Genomic DNA, 19,201 nt, shown 5'->3' with positions numbered 1-19,201 from the left:
TGAAGGTTATTAACAATAAATGTACCCAGAAAACCAGGCTGTTATTCCTTGTTTTATACCATTTTTACTTGGTCACAATGAATGCAGTTTTACCACCACAGCTCCATTTGATTGTATTCAGAAATTAAACATCATCCGTTTCTGAGAATGTGAAACATTTACATTTGTACAAGAGGGTGATCTTGCATTTCCTACTGAAAACCAAATTGCAAAATCCAAATTTGTGATGTATCATTTGGAACTGAACTGTAACTGTCATAGCTGCAACTTGCTATGATGTAACATGTTAAATTAATTGTGCATATGCGCTGCTACAAAGTATTGATGCCACCATTTCCAACCAGTTCATTTGGGTTCTCGGGGTGAGAACTTCTCTCCTCTCACTGGGATTCACACCCGAGTCACCTTCAGCACTCTGGATCAAGCTTTGATTCAATTGTCTCTACACTGGGACTTGTTGCAGAGACGTTCTTGTCCCCCGTCTCTTCCTCCTTCTCTGACTCTCCAGATGAAATCGTCCCTTCAGGCGAGTAGCTTTTCCTCTTGTGTTTCTTCTTGCTCTTTTTCTTGCTCTTTTTGGAGTGTTTGTGGTGGCGATGCGTGTGGGTGTCATCGTTAGATGTTTTGTCTTTGCTATCTGTTTTCTTGGGGCTCCGATTTTTGTTCCTTTCTCTACTTTGCCTCTTTCTTTCCCTCTCTCCACTTCTGCTCCTTGACCGGTCTCTGTCTACTCCAGGATGAGTCTCTGTCTTTGCGTCTTTATCGCTACTTCTGCTCCGAGGCCTGTCATTCTCTTTGCTTCTGCTCCTACACTTGTCATGCTCTCTTTCTTTATCTTTACTTCTATTATGAAGCCTATCTTGCTCCCTGTCTCTGCTTCGACTCCTTGACCTGTCTCGCATTCGATCTCTACTTCGACTCCTTGACCTGTCTCGCATTCGATCTCTACTTCGACTCCTTGACCTGTCTCGCTCACTGTCTTTGTCTCTACTCCTGCTCCGATACCTATCTTTCCTCCAGCCAGTGGGTCTGGATCTGGACGACCTGCAGTCTCCCCTGTGGTATTGGGAGGCCCTCCTTTCTCGACTCCTCTCCCTGCTCCTGCTGCGGCTCCTCCGGTCGCTCCTGCGGTCGCGGGATCTCTCTGATCTCAGGGGGCTTCTGCTGCTTTTCCGTAGCCTCCATGATCGCTCTGAGTGCCACCCTGCCTTGTGAGGCCCCCTGCCGTCCCGGTCTGGTGACAAGTGCAGGTCCCGGTCAGCCTCCCAGAACTCATTTCCAGGGTTACGAAATACATGCAGGAAGTTGCAGTGCTTCCCTTTGGGACATTTTTGTCTGTCAAACAATCCTGAGAGAGAACAAATACACAGAAGCAAAAAGATACTGAATTCACAAAAATAATGAGCACATGTAAGAGTGATACTGCGTGTCCTCTATTATGTCTTGCCTTGCCCTAGCCTGTGAAACTTGGTTGTCAAGTAATCTCGGCAGTAAACAGTACTTGGCAAATAAGTTGGGATTTCAGATGAATGAGTGAACTCACCACATATAGCATTCTTCCATCGTGTAATGGGGCAGAGCTCACAATGAAGCTGCCGGCCAGCGTACCACCTCCCGTTGAACCTGACAAAGGCGTCTCTACACTGTTCCTCCCTTCACACACAACAGAGGACACATGACACAAAATTAAGAGCTTTATCAAAACCTTTAAACATGGCACAGTTTTAATATTTTTAAAAAGCAGATGTGTGTAGGCTTACGTATCAAACTGGACATAAACATTTCCTCTTAAGTGCTGTTCAAAGTTGCAGCTGACCTAAGAACAAGAAAGAAAAAAAAAAAAAGATTTAAAAATGGCTGCTATTTTTCTGGTAATTTTTTTGGAACATTTTGCCCAGTGAAGATCTAGCACTAAAATGTCACAAATAAATGTATCATTGCAAGTTGAGACAATGGGAGTCTATTTGATATACAGCAAACTGTAAAAATCCACATAGAGGAGAATAGGGGTGAAATGATCAGGCTTCATATTACAAATAAAATTTTATACTTTTAATGTTTCCTTTGATCTTCTAACAGTGAAACCATACAATCAAACCAAAGGATCGGTAATTATCAGCCCAAAATTCCACATATCCACACCTGAATGGAAATTTCTCTCAATCCAAATAAAAGTTTCCCAAAACACAACAATCCTAATCCTATTCTTCCTGATCCGTTTACCTTGAACTGCACCACTTTGCCAACACTCTTGAACTCTGGCAGGACATCGTGGTAGAAATCCAGGAAATACTCCTGCAGCTCTTCTTCGCTGTGCTCCAAACACGCATCTGTGTCATAATCGTCCCGGTGACACTGCTCCATACCAAACGTCACAAACATCCCGCGGATCATCAGGGTGGAGCTGCTGCTGGGGTGAACATGCCTACGGGAGCATCTGGATGCACAAGGTTGGCGGGGAAAGAACATACGAAGCGACGGTTGAGTATTTCATTTCCATCCACTTATTCATCAGATTATTAAAATGTCTGCATTTCATGTGACCGACACTTCAAAAAGGAAAAACACAAAGCACCTGTCTCCAAATCTGCACGCTCCAGTCTTGAGGAAGAAGGGACAGTTTGCGACATCCCGCTCCGTTCCATAGTTCTCCGAGCTCTCCGTCACAGGAGCCTCAGGATTCATCCATGGACCTCCATTATCTAGCTGCAAGTGACAACATACAGCGACAAAATGCTGCTTGACGGTTCACCAGCAAGAGGCAACAGGCAAATTTTCAATTTCACTCACTGCTGCACATTGGCACAGCTCATCTTACATGATCATTCTGTGGTTACACAGATACTGTCAATGCACAAAGGCCCTGAGCCCTGCACCCCTTACTGCTGCTGGTAATTTAGGTGATGCAGGGTTTTAGGCTTGCCCTTACTGCTGCAAGCACTGCAAGTCTCTCTGAATCAGACTGTAAGCTGAACGCCTATGATGGAAATATGTGGTTTATTTTAACCACAGTGTCAATATGATCAATGGATGGGGAAGTGTTTGCACAGGAAACACTATTTTCAGAGCAATCAGTGACCCATGATCAATAATATGAAGGCTTTCCAGGTTGTTATCCTGCACATGCACTGCTCCTTTTGTATGCTCTCTTGACTTACTGACTGCTGTTGAAATTATATGCAATTTAATATGAGTGCCGTCTGATATGACTTTATACTTCCATCCATTTAGGAAAAAACAACCTGGATCTGCAGTGGATTTTCTTCAAAAATGTCTTTGGACGTTGAATTAGATGCATTTCAATGGGACACTAAATGTTTCCTCACTCATCGCTGCCTATGAATAATATTTAATCTTACAAAAGGCAAAAAGGTCAACATAAAGCAGGTGTCTGTGCAATGACACTGGCGCATGTTAATACCTGATTCTCAGCTTGGTCCAACATTTTCTGAACAGCCTCCTACAAATGGTGTAAAGACATGGCGGGTGAAAATGTGTAGCGGTCAACACAGCATATCTGTCACTGCATGTTAAGATCACATTCACCAGTGCTTAAGGACACAAAAAAGGTTTGTGCTGCAACAGGTTAATCACAATATGTCTGGCCTCTTGGGAAGTCTTTTCAGAGGCAGTTTTCACACAGAGCCATGGGTAAAAGATACATCCTCGTCCTGAGAGGTGAAGGAGCTGGTAAAGGTGTTTCTCTTTGTGTGTATCTTAGTTAAGGAACAGGATGACTGTTTGTGCCACTCCGTCAAGGAAACATTTAAAAGAATTATGTATAAGGAAAGAAATACTCAATGGGTAAAAATATATATATATAAACATCACACAGAGAAATCGGATCTTAAATCTTCATTTTGGACGCTAATAATTACTAAAATCAAGACTGGTGATAAATTTAAGGGGCCACTCATTGGGCAAAGTGGAAGAGGATATATTCTGTGTTTCTATCCTCCTTGGGCCTGTTTCACCTCTCTGTCTTGCTTCTCCCGCCGCCTCTGGTCTTTTTCCTCCTGTTCTCTCTTCTGCTGCGCGTCCCATTCCTCCTTTATCCTCCGCTGTTAACACAACAGCAGCAATGAAAGCATGCTGTAGATCACAAAATATGTCTCATAGCCTAGATAACCTTGAATGTGCAGTGAATGGCTGTTTCGTCTGATGTTACCTCCTCCTCTTCCTTTCTCCTCCTCGCGGCTTCCTCCCTTTCAGACTTGACCTTGAACTCCTCCTGAGCCAGCCTCTCTCTCTCCAACCACTCTTCATGCAGCCGCTGCCTGAGGAGACAAAACAAGACTGCACATGACACAGCTATTCACATCACCAGTGCAGAGTCCATCATGATATTAATCTAATAAAAAGCATCCCTGTATGTTAGCAGATATTTTAATGTCCAGTAGTTCTTAGCAGGTGTTTTGAGTTCTACCTTTCCTTCTCAGCGTCATCATCATCTTCCTCCTCAGATGTGTGATCTGATCCATCTTGCAAACCTGAGGATGTGCAATAGACCGTGAGGGGCTGCACAGCAGTGATTGTTACTGTGTGACAGATGACAGGCATTAAGGCATCAAGTTGACTCCATACCACACTCTCTGGCTTGGGCTAAGGCTTGGCGTTTCCGTCTCCTCCGTTCCTTCTTCAACAGAGCCCTGCGCTGCTTCTGACTGCAGATTGGCAAATGACAAGCAAAACGATGATGATGAAATATATTGTTATGGGGCTGTAGCACCGTGACGTTAGCTAACATTAAGCCCTGTAGACACACACTCTCGTCGTCCAGCAAATAAACCCAAAGAAGGCTTGCATGAGATAAACATGACCGGCAGACAATAAAAAACTAAGAAATTAAGAGACCACTCACGTTAAAGCTGGAGCACACGCCGCTGCAGGAGTGGATGTTGTCATCATAGCGAGCTAGCTAACAACAAAAACCTTGCCTCTTAGCTAGCGTTAGCTTGCGGTGTGTTTAACCACGCAGTGGAAGAGACGCTTTCACTTTGGATTTAGGTACTGTTTATCTAAAACATCCTGGTGTTCGGTGCGTTGTTTCTTAGGGAGTCTGTTCATAAATGCTCTAGCTAAAGTAATTAATTCACTAAGTAGTATCTCCTGTTAGCTACCACTGGATTTTTTCATGAGCAGAGGGAAAGTTGGCTTAAACACTTCCGGTTCGACGTACAGCGTCACCTACGAGGAGGAGACTTTATTTTCCTAGGATGGCGAAGGCACGACGTAATCGACTTAAATTGATTCGCCACCGTTTCCCCTTAGTATGACAAATTTATGCTAAACCTAACTTGGACCTTAACCGAACCTTATTCATTAAGCCCAGTGATCACTCAAAATGGAAAGAGAAGTAACCTCGCCATCCTAGGAAAAATATAAGAGGGGGAGTGAGGATGGTACAAAACAGGAGAATATTTTTGAGTAAAAGAATGCATGATTGAACAAAATAAACAATAAATGAGCTATAGATGCTTGGATGCTAAAAATGGACAGCTATGCTTTATTGAAATATTTAATATTGGGATTAATGTTTTATTCCAGTGTTCATATAGGTGGACATATTTCCAGTAAAACTCTAATCATTTCATAAGAAAGCTTTATTGGGCTGGACTTTCCTGTACAAAGACAGTTCTATCATTGCACAAGAGTTTCATCGCTGTTTCAACGCTGAATTAACATCAATTGTTTTATACCTATCATTTACCCTAGGTAATGACTTGCTTTTTCATATCAAGGTATAATTCAATAATATTGACATTATCTCAAGTTTTTGCTCATCAGATTGTACCTGTGTATACTGTGAATATCATTAATTCTGATTTGAGATAGAAATCCAACTGAAACAAAAAACTTATGAATAAAAAAATCTATTACGTGTGTCAGCAGCCAATTCTAAGTGGATTTTTCCAGAACTTTATTGGAATAATCCCATCACTGACTTTTTTTTTTTTTTTTTTTTTTTTTTTTTTTTTTTAAATTTCATTAGAATAATTCTTTAGGTTATAGCAGGCTATTATAATATATGAATGTGAATATTTTATGCACATAGTCTACATTTATATATAATAGCATATTTGAATCTTGTGTCTTGAATCTTGGTTTTGTTTTGTTTTTATGCCGAACCAATGCCAAACCAAACAGGCCAGAAAACATACTATCAACTAAATATATCATATATATGTGAGAAAAGAAAAAAGTTAAAAAAAAAAAAAAAAAAAAAAAAAAAAAAAAAATACACGGATGACGTAACAATAGTTGCACGTCTTTTCCCTTTTTAATGCCTTAAGCAAAAACACAGTGAGAGCTACAGAAGTTATGAAGGGCTTTACACCATGACATCCACAGTACGGATGAGGCAGATGCGGCTCGTATTTAACCATCATGGCTGCACGGCTCTTCTCCTCAGTGTGCCGTTGAGTCTAAGAGAAATACAGTTAAAATAGTAAACAATCCCAGCGTGTTTCCATCATAATCATGACCTAGCTCTGCACAAGCAGAGCTAGGTCATGATTACAGGCTTGTGCTTGTTTACTTGTTCTGTCTTTCTCTCTCTCTCTCTCTCTCTCTCTCTCTCTCCCTCTCTCTCTCTCTCTCTCTCTCTCACACACACACACACACACACACACAGTTCAGCTCATTCACTCTTGTCAGGTGTGGGTCGGAGGAAGAAGGCCGGTCTGGCGGCACAGCGGTAGCACAGGGCCTGCGGCACCAGAGCGTACAGGACGTTGACCAGCAGGAAGACAGGTTGGCTCTCAGCGGGCACCCTGTAGGAGAACGGTGTCCGAGTGTGAAGAGACGCACCGATATGAGAGAACTGGGCCTGTGACGTGAACAGGAGAGGAAAACACACAGCAAGCAGGAGGTGAAAAACAAGAAAAAAAAAAGACTTCAATCAGTGTTTAAGCTTCTCAGCGCTGCTGATGTGATGCGTTCAGTGAAAATTACATCAAAGGACAAGCAGGCAGATTTTAAAGGACAGACCCCGCATCTGATACTTTTACATTGTTTGTATGATCAGTTGGTGATGATCAATCCAGTAATTATTTTGTGATCAAGTGTTGCAATGTACTTTTTTTGTATGGGTGTGCCAACTTCTTCTTCTTCCTCTTCTTTTTTTAATAGAAACCATTGTGCATAAGACTGTTACAAAGAGTAGCAAGGCAAAGACAGGACAGAGGGAAAAAGGAGCTTAGTGTGGCATCAGTAATACAATTTCCCAACATTAAATACTGCAAAATATTGTTTCAAAAACGTTTCCCCCCATTTTTATGGACATTTTAACCAGTTTAAGACTTTGCTATAGTTAGTAAATCATAAATAAATAAAAAGCATGAATGAATATGATATTTGCCCGGTATTACAATTCCATTCACTAGATCAGATACAGGGTGTGCCAACTTTTAATTTTACTACATTTCCCAGAATGACTTTCTTCCCATGTCAAAAATGCAGCATGTCTTGTAGCTGCATTGTTATTTAGGTTTTGCTATTCTGGTCTATTGAGGCTCCTGGCAGTGGAGAAATTGGTACCTCATCCTTTTCTGTCTTAGGGTGGATTTTTTTTTTTCCTCTAATGGTTTGGTGAAGGATAAAGCAAAGATCACCTCTCAGCATCACCTCTCATCCCTAAAATATCACAAACATTTCTCAATCTGACAGAGTCCCACACTAGTTATCTTTCACATGGAGAGTCACTGAGAAAAGATGCACGACCTGTCTCATAGCAACCATAGCTGCTGGAGCATCAGCTGGTCTATTTATAGCTTGACCAGACAGCTGACATTTAAGTGAATACCACCAATACCACCATTCCTACTGGTCTGAAGTCAGCTACTGCCTTTGTACCCCCGGTGAGTGACATGTCAGCCTGCAGCTCCAACACAAAAGCCGCTGTGTATTGTTGACATCGGATTGGTGGCCAAGCTGTTCCCACCGCTCTTTAGAGTTTCCATCTTTAGATGACAACAGGTAGTGTGTGTGTGCTGCTGCCTGAAACCAGATCTGCTCACACAGAACCACTGCTGCTTCAACTGCACTGCACAACATCCTGAACAAAGAGACAAAGCTGCAGGCGCTACGCAGAAGTGAGGGCTACAGGATTACAGAACAGAAAGTGTCATGTGGGCGTTTTGAATGCGAGGCCAGACAGAACTTACAAAACCCAGTGTAGTGAGGCAGCCTACTTCTGTGTCAGCCTTGATTATTTTATTTTCACTTAGTCATTTGCATTTTGAACATTGTTTGCTTATCACTTTTAACATGCACGTACATCTGATACATTTTGGTTTTGAGGGGTACATCAAAACAGTACACACACAGCATCGCAGGCTCGCCTCTCTGATACTCCACCCTCAGAGGAATAATGATGACTTATCCTCTGCAGAGTCACTATCACCCACAGTCTCAGCGTGACGCCAGAATCTGTTGTATTTATATATTACAAGTTATGCACGGTGGAAATTCATGACTCACTGTGAAATGGCATCAAATAAAGAAACGGTCTGTGTTTGATTTTAAAGTTTAAATGTGAAGAATCCCTGCAGAAAAAGCACTATATATTAGAAACTGGCAACACTTTATGATAGTTATTTTACAGTTAACAAACAATGAAATAATGATTATTAATAATGTTTACTTATTATACAATAGACTATTTACTAACACTTTCACAAATTGTAACATTTTATATACTTAATTGAGTATAGGTTAATAATTACCTCATGATTTGTAAACCTTTATGTTTGTTAAATATCTACCAACATTACATAGACTGATGGAGCAGATATTTTACAGCACTTTGTTAATAGGTAATAATCAGTTGGCAAACCATCTGTAAACAGTACTTATAAAGCTTCAACTGATGATTATAATACCTTATTAAATGGTGAAGCTTAATTAAAAATATTCAACACTATGGAGACCATCCAAGTAATATTTAAAGATGAATTATACAGCATTAATTAACAATTTATGAAGTATTAATAACATCTGTTGCAACTTTGTACAATAGTCTACAAATCAATTATTACCCATTAGCAAATATTTAATAAAAAAAAATGTATTATGTGTGCAACAGGAAATTGTTAATAGGTAGTTTACTATGTGATACGTAAACATTATCAACTATCACTTCAGTGTTTATTAACAGTAAAATAACTATTAGCTAAACTAAACTATTAACTAAATTTACCATTTAGTAATGATGGTTATTATATAGTGTTACCAAGCAATAAAGGCTTTGAGATGACAAACTTCTTTGTCTCACGACTTGCCTGTGCCAGCGCCCCCGAGTGCACAAGGGTCAGATCTGGCATCCACTCGCATCCCGGGACCAGCAGCCCGTAAAGAGCAATGATGTAGTACGGCACAGAGTACAGCATGCTCACCAGCATCTGACAAGCAATACAATAACAAACAATAACAGCATGGTTTGATGTGTCCAAGACTCTAATGCCATTAAAGGTGTAGTTCAACTGTGAGGGCACAAGTACGGTCTCTCAGTTACCTGTATTTTAGGATAGGCCGAGGGGTCCTTCAGGTAAGGCTCATACTGCTGTGTGTACTCTTGACACCATTTGCTGGAACAGTCTAGGACAACCTGCATCAAACGCAAGCTGAATTAAATGCAAAGGCACTTTGCATATAACAACATTTCAATTTCTGTGTGTGCTTGCTGGGTAAAGCTCTTAGTAATCCATACCAGGCCCCTAAAAATACAAAAAGCCATCGCAGGGATGAGGTAGATGATGAACATTAAGTCCAGAGGTCTGTGCACCAAACTTTTCCTCTGGTCCTCCTGAATGCCCTGATGGGAGCAAAGGGGGCAAAAAAACATGTTAAGATTTTCAAATTATGATGTTTCATCCGCACTCTTCTCACTAACTTACATTTTTCATCACAGTTGTTCACAAATTTGCAAAGATTAAATTTTTGGGTTGATGCAGTATGGCTAATGTTACTGCTGAGATAGTGAGGTACTTACGTGATTTTATTTAAACTGGTAAATTAATTTTAATGCTCATGCTGTTGTGTGGAGAGGTCACTGGGAATTAATGCTACTGGCAATTAATGCCATTCTTAATAGTTGTGAATTCAAATTTTGACATGCTGGTGTTTATTTATTTACTAATTCATTCGTCTATTCATTGGCCTTTTGGAGGTCAGCAAGGTGATAAGGACAGATTTCACAACAGTTGCTTGCATGAAAGTCAAACTCCACTCCTCACTGAACCTGTTTTGCACACTTCAGATTTCATTATAGTGAGCAGCTCGTTAAAAGCATTGCATGCAGACTTTCACCACTCCTCTTTAGCACCTGTTAGCTTTGATCCTCACGAATTGGTGGTTCTTACCAACAGCTGGACATCCCGTGTAGAGGGCTGGCTGAAGACGCGGAAGCAGGCCCACACAGACACCGAGATATACAGCATATGGAAGAGGAAGAGAGGGCCGACATGGATCCCATATTTCCCTGGGAAAAGGACAGCACAGCACAATATCTCTTTGTAATGCTTTACATGATGCAAGTGAAATTTAGTGTCTGATGCAGCATCAAGCAGCCAACTTGAAAAACAATGAAGTTTGGATGACTTGATTTTTTTTTTTTTTTTTTTTTTTTTTTTTTTTATGGGAACTGTGCATGAGCGACAGGGGCTTACATTCCCAGCAGTAGCCATCTAAATGTATCCCATTATTTTTAGTGTACTTACCCACAACATTCCCAAGAATGTAGACTATGACACGTGTGAGAAAGGATCCTACCCAGTAGAGTCCAATGGCTCTGTAACTGTCCCTGCAAACCACATCACACGGCCATTGCACAAGAAATGAAAACATATTTACAAAGAGTCATATGATTCATAGATAGATAGATACTAAACTTTAAATGAATGTATCCATACACTAATAAAAGATTGTCACTCTTCTAAAAGATTCATTTACAGAAACTGAGTTTATAATACCATAGACAGAATAATGCTGAATACAGGGAACAAGGGAAAGATACAAAGCTAATGCTGTCTGATTGCACTAATAAATGGTGCTGACTGTGTGCTTAAGAGGAACAATGTGCCAGTTGAGCACAGATATGGCGTACCTACCCCCATGTAATCGCAGCAATCATGAGCAGATACATGAGATAGTGCACACAGCCATCCCAGTAGGCAATCATGTGGCCGTGGGCTGTATTAATATGAGGATCTGCCTGAAGCACAAAGAGACTTAATCAGTTAGACAGAATGTGTGGAGCCACATGGGCCACTTGCAAACAGAGGACTCCAAGCAAACACTTGCCTCTTTGAGGTAGAAGGTCACGAAGCCATCAATGATGCTGTCCTGCTCCAGCCCAATGATCAGATTCACCACACTCAGGAAGGCATGCACTCCATACACTACAGAGGGGCACAGACTTGATTTATTCAAACTGGGTGATAAAATATAAGTTCAAAGATAGATGGATAGATAAACAGACAGATATGGATAACTCATACCATAGAAAAGCGGGTCTTCTGGAGCCTTCCTCTTGAACAGAAGGCGTGCCGAAATTGCCAGGATAAGTAGAGTTGTGCACCCAGCTGACAGGACTGCTTCAGCACTGATGACAAGAAACTATCTCTCATTTTTTTATACATCAGAATATTTTCAAATGCAAAACAATGCACTTAACACCTGAAAAGCATGTATCCACGCTCACCTGTTGCTGTAAATAAGGGAGTTGAAAAAATAGGAGATGGGTATGGACATGAGCGACAGGACAAACACCCCTGTCCCGGCAGACGCGTTCATGGCAGACCCCGCTGGAGCAAATCTTCTTTCTGAGGACTGGAGGAACTAGGAAGGGCTCGCTCAGCCACAAAACTGTGCCATGTCCAGTCTACAAGTCACATTCAGAGGATGATAAATAATGAGAGTGTGTTTCCATCGTAATCACTTCACATACTCTAAACTCCTGCTGAATGCACGCTCCGTGTTTCTGCGTCCGACGCTCTCTCTCAACAGATATGCCACACTCATGCATACACGCGCGCACAGACACGCACACACGCCCGCATGCCACCCCCCGCCACACACACACACACACACACACACACACACACACACACACACACACACACACAAAGTACTTTATTTTAACTGCTGCAAAAGCTAGTCTTTGCCAGATTATGATTGTTTGATTAACAACAAGTACAACAACAACAATAATAGTAATATCATCTTTATTTATATAACACTTATCTAAACAATGCAGAGTACGTAACATAAAATACAACACTGCAGGAAATAAATATTGATCAGACCCATACAAAAATAAGGTAAAAGTGACATCAAAACAGGATAAAAGCAACAATAAAATAATGATAAAAACAAGGCTAAATAGAAGAAAATGTCTAGAAGAGGGAACTTAAAAAACATAAGGAATTTCTTGGCCGTTATTGTTTAAAATATATAATGTTGTTTGTGTTTTTTCAATACAATAGGGTGGTAAATGTAGTAGCAGGGCCCCTGCTTGCTTAATTACAGTAAGTTGAACATGAAGAGACTGCCCACTAGCGGTGAATTGTAAAACTTCAAGAAAGCGACACAGGAAGATGTAAACCGCGGAAGTGTGCGTCATTTCTGGAGAGACGAGGCGAGCCTGAGCTAGCAACAAGCAAGCATCAAAATAACAACGATGAAACCACGTAAAAGACCGTAAGTACTGCACGGTCGGTGTAAGTGCGTGTTTCCTCGTCGGTCACAGGTGAACGCAGAGCAGCGGGAAGTGCGCCATGGCGACTGGCGGCGGCGGATTGGCGTCAAACGTTGCAGGGAAGGTAGCAGCATCCAATGTGGCTCAGTCCGGAGCGGGCAGGACGGCCGCCGCGGCGCTCTCCGGTGTGCCAGTCTCCGCTCCTGCGCCGTCCATCTCCCCCCCCGGTCATGGGCCTCCACCGGGAGCCCATGTACAACTGGCAGGCCACGAAGAGCTCCCTGAAGGAGCGCTTCGCCTTCCTGTTCAACAACGAGCTGCTCAGCGACGTCAGGTTCATAGTCGGAAAGGGCCGGCAGGCTCAGAGGATACCGGCCCACAAATTCGTCCTGGCCGCGGGCAGCGCTGTTTTCGATGCCATGTTCAACGGGGGGATGGCCACTACCTCGGCCGAAATAGAGCTGCCTGATGTGGAGCCAGCAGCTTTTCTCGCCCTGCTCAGGTAAAACTGACTATTACCATGTAACACACTGTCCAGCAGCTTTCACCTCCAGTCCATGTGGCTGTTTGTTGCAGCCACACAGGGCCTTGATGTAATTCACAGGTATTACATTAGGTATATTAGGTAGGTATGGTACTGAAAAAAGCTTGGATGAACTGCTGTAGGACTTTCAGAGTAGACATAACCCAATCACCATCAAGTAAACAACCACTTAGAGCTGGCCACTATATCAACATTTTGTAAACATGATGCAAGACTATACATTGTTTTGGATTGTGAATATTGCAATATCAAGATATGGAAGAAGTGAAATCTTTTCCTGGTTTTAATGGGTACATTACAGTAAATGGATGAACTTTATGAGCTTATTAGACTGTTATAGCCGTTCTGTTATTTGCCTCTACCTGCTTGGTCCTTACATCCACGTTACTAATGATTATTTCTCAAAAACCTCATGATGCAAATATTTTGGAAAAGCACCCACAGCCATTCTTGCAGTATTGACACAATATTGGTATCGTGGTATTCAGTTAAAAATATTGTGATATTTGTTTTTGCCTGTATAGCCCTGCCCTACAAACGCCTTTGCCTAATAAGCCATCCTGCCTAACCCAGTGTTACTTGACACCACTGTAATGCAGACTATAAATTTAGGTGACGTGTTAAGATTTATGCTGGCCAGAATTAGTGGCGGAACGTTTTTAAACTATTCCACAAATAAATAAAAAAAAAAAGTTATTTCCCCAGTGCAAGCTTTTCTGTCTAACATGGTACACCTGTCCCTCTCATCGGTGCAGGTTCCTGTACTCTGACGAGGTCCACATCGGCCCGGAGACTGTGATGACAACTCTGTACACAGCTAAGAAGTATGCAGTCCCTGCTCTGGAGGGCCACTGTGTGGAGTTCCTCACCAAGCACCTCAGAGCCGATAATGCATTCATGCTCCTCACCCAGGTAATCTTTCACAGTCTTTCCCACGGCACACTTGCGCCGAGGGTTTCTTATCTGCCTTTGAACAGAGCTTAAACTTATCTGGTTTTGCCACTTTAAGAAATAAGGGACCAGAATCAGATATAAGTAAAGTGGAATAATTATCTGTATTTGTACTTATTTTTTTTATTTTATTCATGGGGATGGGAGCACATTTTATGGGAAGGGAGGTTTGGAGCCTGTTATTGAACAATTAAATAATACGTTTATATTTCATATTGGCAAGTAAACATTCAGTTTGTAAGACACGTCCCACACTTTTTTCCTAATTGGAAACTGGCAGACTGAAGAGGATGGTGTCGTTTTCCCCACTCTGTCTCCAAACAGTCTATCTTTCCGTGGCTGTTGAGTTATTTATGATATTTTCTGTCTTACTTTCTGTTAATGCAGTGGTTTGTGTGGCTTTGGCATTTTCTCTTAATCCTGGCTGCTTGGTGCCGGCTCCCTCAACTGTTTCAAACCACTCCATTTTTCTTACCCAGAAAGCTCTGGAAAGAATGCCCTGTCATCATCATATGCTCCTACAAATTGCCTGCAAGGGAGAGGACATGCATTCACATAGGAATATTTGAAAACTCGTTAAAAAATGTGAACAGGATGGAATAATGAATAAATAAATATTTATTCATTTTTGCCCCAAGCCCTGTTTGTCCCTCTTACACACAGTAACTGAAACCAAGTGGTGTAGGTATACTACTATATTATTAAGAATCTATAGTTATTATTATTTAATATGTAAGAATCGAGTTAGTTTTTGTTCTCTTACTATTCGCTTTCCTCCAATCATCATTTGGGTTTATTAGACAAAGCATTTGGAAAGTATCAAGACAGTGAACACTCATGATGGCTCACAGCTGAAACTTGCTTGTAATAAATGCAAATGAGTGTAATAAATGTCCTATGTGAATATGAATCAAGGCCATGCACCCAAAAACTCTTGTTTAAGCTGCAGATTGTGCATGCATCTTCTAATCTCTCAGACAGTACCTGTTTATATAAAAGTACTTTTCTTCACAGTTTGTAGAACAGTTTAAATTGTCCCTGCAGCGTGCACAGACGTTGACCTGAGGGCGTCTCACTAATGTGGATGATGTTGTGCTCTCATTGCAGGCCAGGCTATTTGATGAACCTCAGCTCGCCAGTCTCTGTCTGGACACCATAGACAAGAGCACAGCTGATGCTATAAACGCAGAGGGCTTCACAGACATTGACCTAGGTATGTAGAGTGGCAGTGTGAGACTTTTCAAGTCCTGCTATCGTGTTTGAATCTGGACTTACCAACATTCTGTGTGTGTGTGTGTGTGTGTGTGTGTGTGTGCATAGACACCTTATGCGCAGTGTTAGAAAGAGACACACTTGGCATCAGGGAGAACCGGCTGTTTGGGGCGGTGGTGCGCTGGGCAGATGCTGAGTGTTACAGACAGCAGCTTCCCCTGACCTCAGAGAACAAACAGAAGGTTCTGGGGAAAGCCCTGTCACTCATCCGCTTCCCACTCATGACTGTTGAGGAGTTTGCTGCAGGTAAACTTATCACATAAATCTTTAATTTTTGTTTTCTGTAATATCATCAAGCACCCAATTCCATGCATTCATTAATGTATGTTTTTAACAATGCCTGTTTTTTTTGTTTTGTGCCTTATGTGTCCCACAAACTCAAACCACAGAAACCAGTTTGATATTCTTTCTTGTGCAACAGGGCCTGCCCAGTCTGGAATATTGTTCGATCGGGAGGTGGTAAATCTGTTTTTACACTTTACAGTAAACCCCAAACCACGGGTAGACTACATTGACAGACCCCGCTGCTGCCTCAGGGGGAAGGAATGCAGCATTAATAGGTTCCAGCAGGTTGAGAGTCGATGGGGGTACAGTGGTACCAGCGACAGAATCAGGTGAGACAAGTGTATGACGCCTAGCTCACTAAACATTGTTCAAAAGAGAAAGTGGAATCAAGGTTAACAGAACTGAATTCACACTGTATTCTCTCTTTCTCTTTCTCTTTCTTTTCAGATTCAATGTTAATAGAAGAATATCAATAGTGGGGTTTGGCTTGTATGGTTCAATACATGGACCCACTGACTACCAGGTCAACATACAGGTAAACACTGGCAGGGAGGCATACTGATGTTAGAGGAACAATCCGCCATCAGATACTCATATGCTGTCAACTATCATCAGTCTGTGTTTTTTGGGTGTTCCAACCTGCTTTACTTCATTCTTCCTTAGTTTCCTACATTTCCCATAATGCCCCAGAGAGGGTGTGACATTTACCGCCTTTACATGCACTTTAGTAATCGAGTTATTCACCAGGAATGGGCTGCTATCTGACTTCTCAAATGCCATGTAAACAAGACAGGCAGTTTCTATAAGAGATGTTTTATTGATTAAGAGAAATGGTGTTGAGACGGCTAGATTTTATCTGGAGAAACCCGATTATTGTACCATGCAAACTCGTACTCAAATTTCTGAACGGCTTTTTAGGTGTACACATGTGCAGGAAAGGATGGCAGAACAGGGAACTGACAAGATAAACACAAACACACACTGTACAATGCCTGGGAGAAAATAATAATACATACAGCTTAAAATACAGCCCACAGCCAATAGTATGCATATTCAATATGGCAAATACTAATGTAATATTAAACCTATGATAAATGGGGTGAAAAAAAAATAATACAAGATACCATTCCATTTTATTAAAGCCGAATCAACACAATGCACCTCCTTAACGCAGTGTAGTAAAATGTAAATGTCATAACAACATATGAAAATGACCTCTCCCACATATAGTTGGAAAGATAAGAAGTGATAGTTTTAGCAAAGGGGACAAGAGGGTGAGACGTTTACCCATCATGAAAAAACAAGAGTTTGCCCTTTCCTTGAAACATGACATGTTTTACAGCAGGATAGCATTTTGCTTTTTTCAGGATGTTGCAGGTGGAGAAATTGGCAGTTTCTTCTTTTAGGGTGGTTGTCTCCCTGTGTGATTGTTCAGTGTCAATGTAAAATCATGGGTCTAGAAGGAAGACCTAGCTCTTTAATGTTGAAGGGATGAAACCATGACTTTGACTGTTGCCAGGAATCTGAAGCAATAAGAAATAGACACAACCAAATTAGCCCAGAAATGCAGTGTACACTCTCAATAGCTATTTTTTTTTTTTTTTAGCTGGTTAAAGAGTTTTCAAGGTGGATGTTTCCTTTTTTAAAGGTGTTTACACAGCATTCAGTCAAAAATGTTCTCATTTTGTAGATCATTGAGAGCGACAAAAGCCTTACACTGGGGCAGAACGACACAGGATTCAGTTGCGACGGCACAGCAAACACCTTCAGAGTGATGTTTAAGGAGCCTGTGGAAATCCTACCCAATATCAGCTACACTGCTTGTGCCACTTTAAAGGTCAGTCTCGCTGTTCGTATCTACAATACATTCTCCATTACTTGTTCAAACTCCTACATTGACCAAGTGCATGCCTTTTCCTTTTTCCACTCAGGGCCCTGACTCTCATTACGGCACCAAAGGGCTGAAGAAAGTGACGCAGGAATCAGCAACAGGGACCAAGACTACATTTTTGTTCTTCAGTTCGCCTGGAAATAACAATGGTACATCAGTGGAGGACGGGCAGATACCAGAGATCATCTACTACACCTAGACTCGAACATTTTGTCAAGCAGGTACACTGAACCAGAGTGACCTCAGACTGCTGGGAAGACTGGATGCTGGAGAGATTGTGCCTCATGTTTATGTGGAGTAAAGAATGTGTGTGTGTGTGTGTGTGTGTGTGTGTGTGTGTGTGTGTGTGTGTGTGTGTGTGCGCGCACTTGCATCTGTGCATGTCTGCCTATACATTGATGTGCAGACATGGTTTTGATTGAGTTTGGAGTGGGAATCTGGTAGAGACTGGCTGGAGTTTTAGGGAAATCAGTTTGTCTAGTTTGAAAAAGCTTTTTGGGCATAAACGTATCATTGGTTGTAAATTACCCAAATACTGGTGCTCTGTCTGTTGGCAGCCAGTGCAAGAGTCTAGTTTCCATGTTTGTAATCGTAGACACTACCACTCGCTGGTTGATGCCATTTCGTCCTGTCATTTTGTCCCATTTTTGCTGATGTGGTTAATACCAAACCTGTATACTTCTACCATCTTTTATTGTGCACTACTTTATCATTTATTCAGCAGGTGTCTTCAAAGTATTTTGTTTTGTTTTGTTTTGTTTTTTCTCTCCAATGTAATGATGATGAGGATTAATGTGTGCATCAATGTGTTTGCCAGTGGTACATGCTGTAATTTATGATACCATGTTGTTTGCTTAGCACTTCATTAAAAAGTAAGAAAAAAAAAACGTTCCAGGACTTTTATGCCGAAATGAAAGAGAATTTCTATTTTTAGGTTTTGTTTTTGTTTTTGTTTTTGTTTTTTTGGCAATAAAATGTGTCCGAGACAAATGTGAAATCAGTTCCTTGCATGCACTCCAGATGAAGCTGCACTTGGGTAAATAACATGTAATGCATAATTCATATACTTCTTCTTTCTGTCACTAGAGGATGCCACATGCCCCTCTTACACCCAGCTACAAAAGAGATGAATTGGGAGTGGGGATAAAGAGATGATCAGCTTTCAGCAATAAATTGTTGCCATGACTGTCATTGTATTTTAGCAAATTGCTCAGTGTGAGCATCGACTAGTCATCAGCTACTATTTCATTATTCCCTGCAGCTGTGTTATTCATAATAGTCTGAGAATTTCACAACCACTCTGGCGTTAAAAAAGCCCTCAACATTGCAGTATCTCCAAGCTCTAGCTGCTGCATGTCTGAAATACGTAAAAACTGCATTTTTAGACTTTTAAAGTGCTTAAATGAACTACAAAAGGGAATTACATGACATTTCATGTTCAAATAGCTGCACAATAATTAACATGTAACAATACAGCACATTGCAATTTTAGATGCCATCATAACATAATAATAGAGATGATGAAACAATTCAGAGCATCTGCTGTAGTTACAAATCCAAC

At 41.3% G+C, this 19,201-nt stretch overlaps 3 protein-coding genes across 4 annotated transcripts; 1 reads left to right on the top strand and 2 right to left on the bottom strand.

Annotated features, from left to right (window-relative positions):
• Positions 1 to 47: 47 nt before the first annotated feature.
• Positions 48 to 5,159, bottom strand: zrsr2 (zinc finger (CCCH type), RNA-binding motif and serine/arginine rich 2). Of its 2 annotated transcripts, XM_030081158.1 has the most exons (12): positions 4,862 to 5,159; positions 4,585 to 4,664; positions 4,427 to 4,490; positions 4,169 to 4,277; positions 3,975 to 4,061; positions 3,422 to 3,460; positions 2,576 to 2,706; positions 2,224 to 2,437; positions 1,761 to 1,816; positions 1,544 to 1,653; positions 964 to 1,348; positions 48 to 927 (listed from the first exon to the last, which is right to left on the bottom strand). In XM_030081158.1, exons 1-12 carry the CDS (start codon positions 4,906 to 4,908, stop codon positions 408 to 410), a joined length of 1,842 nt encoding a protein of 613 aa, XP_029937018.1. In that variant the 5' UTR covers positions 4,909 to 5,159; the 3' UTR covers positions 48 to 407. The 2 variants fall into 2 exon arrangements, with proteins under 2 accessions (XP_029937018.1, XP_029937010.1); XM_030081150.1 differs by having other exon boundaries at positions 48 to 1,348.
• Positions 5,160 to 6,640: 1,481 nt separating this feature from the next.
• On the bottom strand, positions 6,641 to 11,793 carry LOC115356884 (transmembrane 6 superfamily member 1). Its single transcript, XM_030048170.1, has 10 exons — positions 11,702 to 11,793; positions 11,499 to 11,602; positions 11,298 to 11,399; positions 11,109 to 11,208; positions 10,719 to 10,801; positions 10,362 to 10,480; positions 9,710 to 9,814; positions 9,515 to 9,607; positions 9,282 to 9,401; positions 6,641 to 6,829 (listed from the first exon to the last, which is right to left on the bottom strand). Exons 1-10 carry the CDS (start codon positions 11,791 to 11,793, stop codon positions 6,641 to 6,643), a joined length of 1,107 nt encoding a protein of 368 aa, XP_029904030.1.
• Positions 11,794 to 12,606: 813 nt separating this feature from the next.
• On the top strand, positions 12,607 to 18,626 carry LOC115357003 (BTB/POZ domain-containing protein 1). The gene is given in 9 exon segments (XM_030048321.1): positions 12,607 to 12,926; positions 12,928 to 13,199; positions 13,997 to 14,153; positions 15,300 to 15,405; positions 15,513 to 15,710; positions 15,886 to 16,078; positions 16,197 to 16,284; positions 17,440 to 17,586; positions 17,681 to 18,626. Coding segments are annotated over 9 exon segments (1,470 nt in total). The 5' UTR covers positions 12,607 to 12,776; the 3' UTR covers positions 17,840 to 18,626.
• The last annotated feature ends 575 nt before the right edge of the window (positions 18,627 to 19,201 follow it).

Source organism: Myripristis murdjan, chromosome 3 (assembly GCF_902150065.1).
Source record: "Myripristis murdjan chromosome 3, fMyrMur1.1, whole genome shotgun sequence".
NCBI classification, from domain to species: Eukaryota; Metazoa; Chordata; class Actinopteri; order Holocentriformes; family Holocentridae; genus Myripristis; species Myripristis murdjan.
This window is presented reverse-complemented; position numbering and strand designations above follow the sequence as displayed.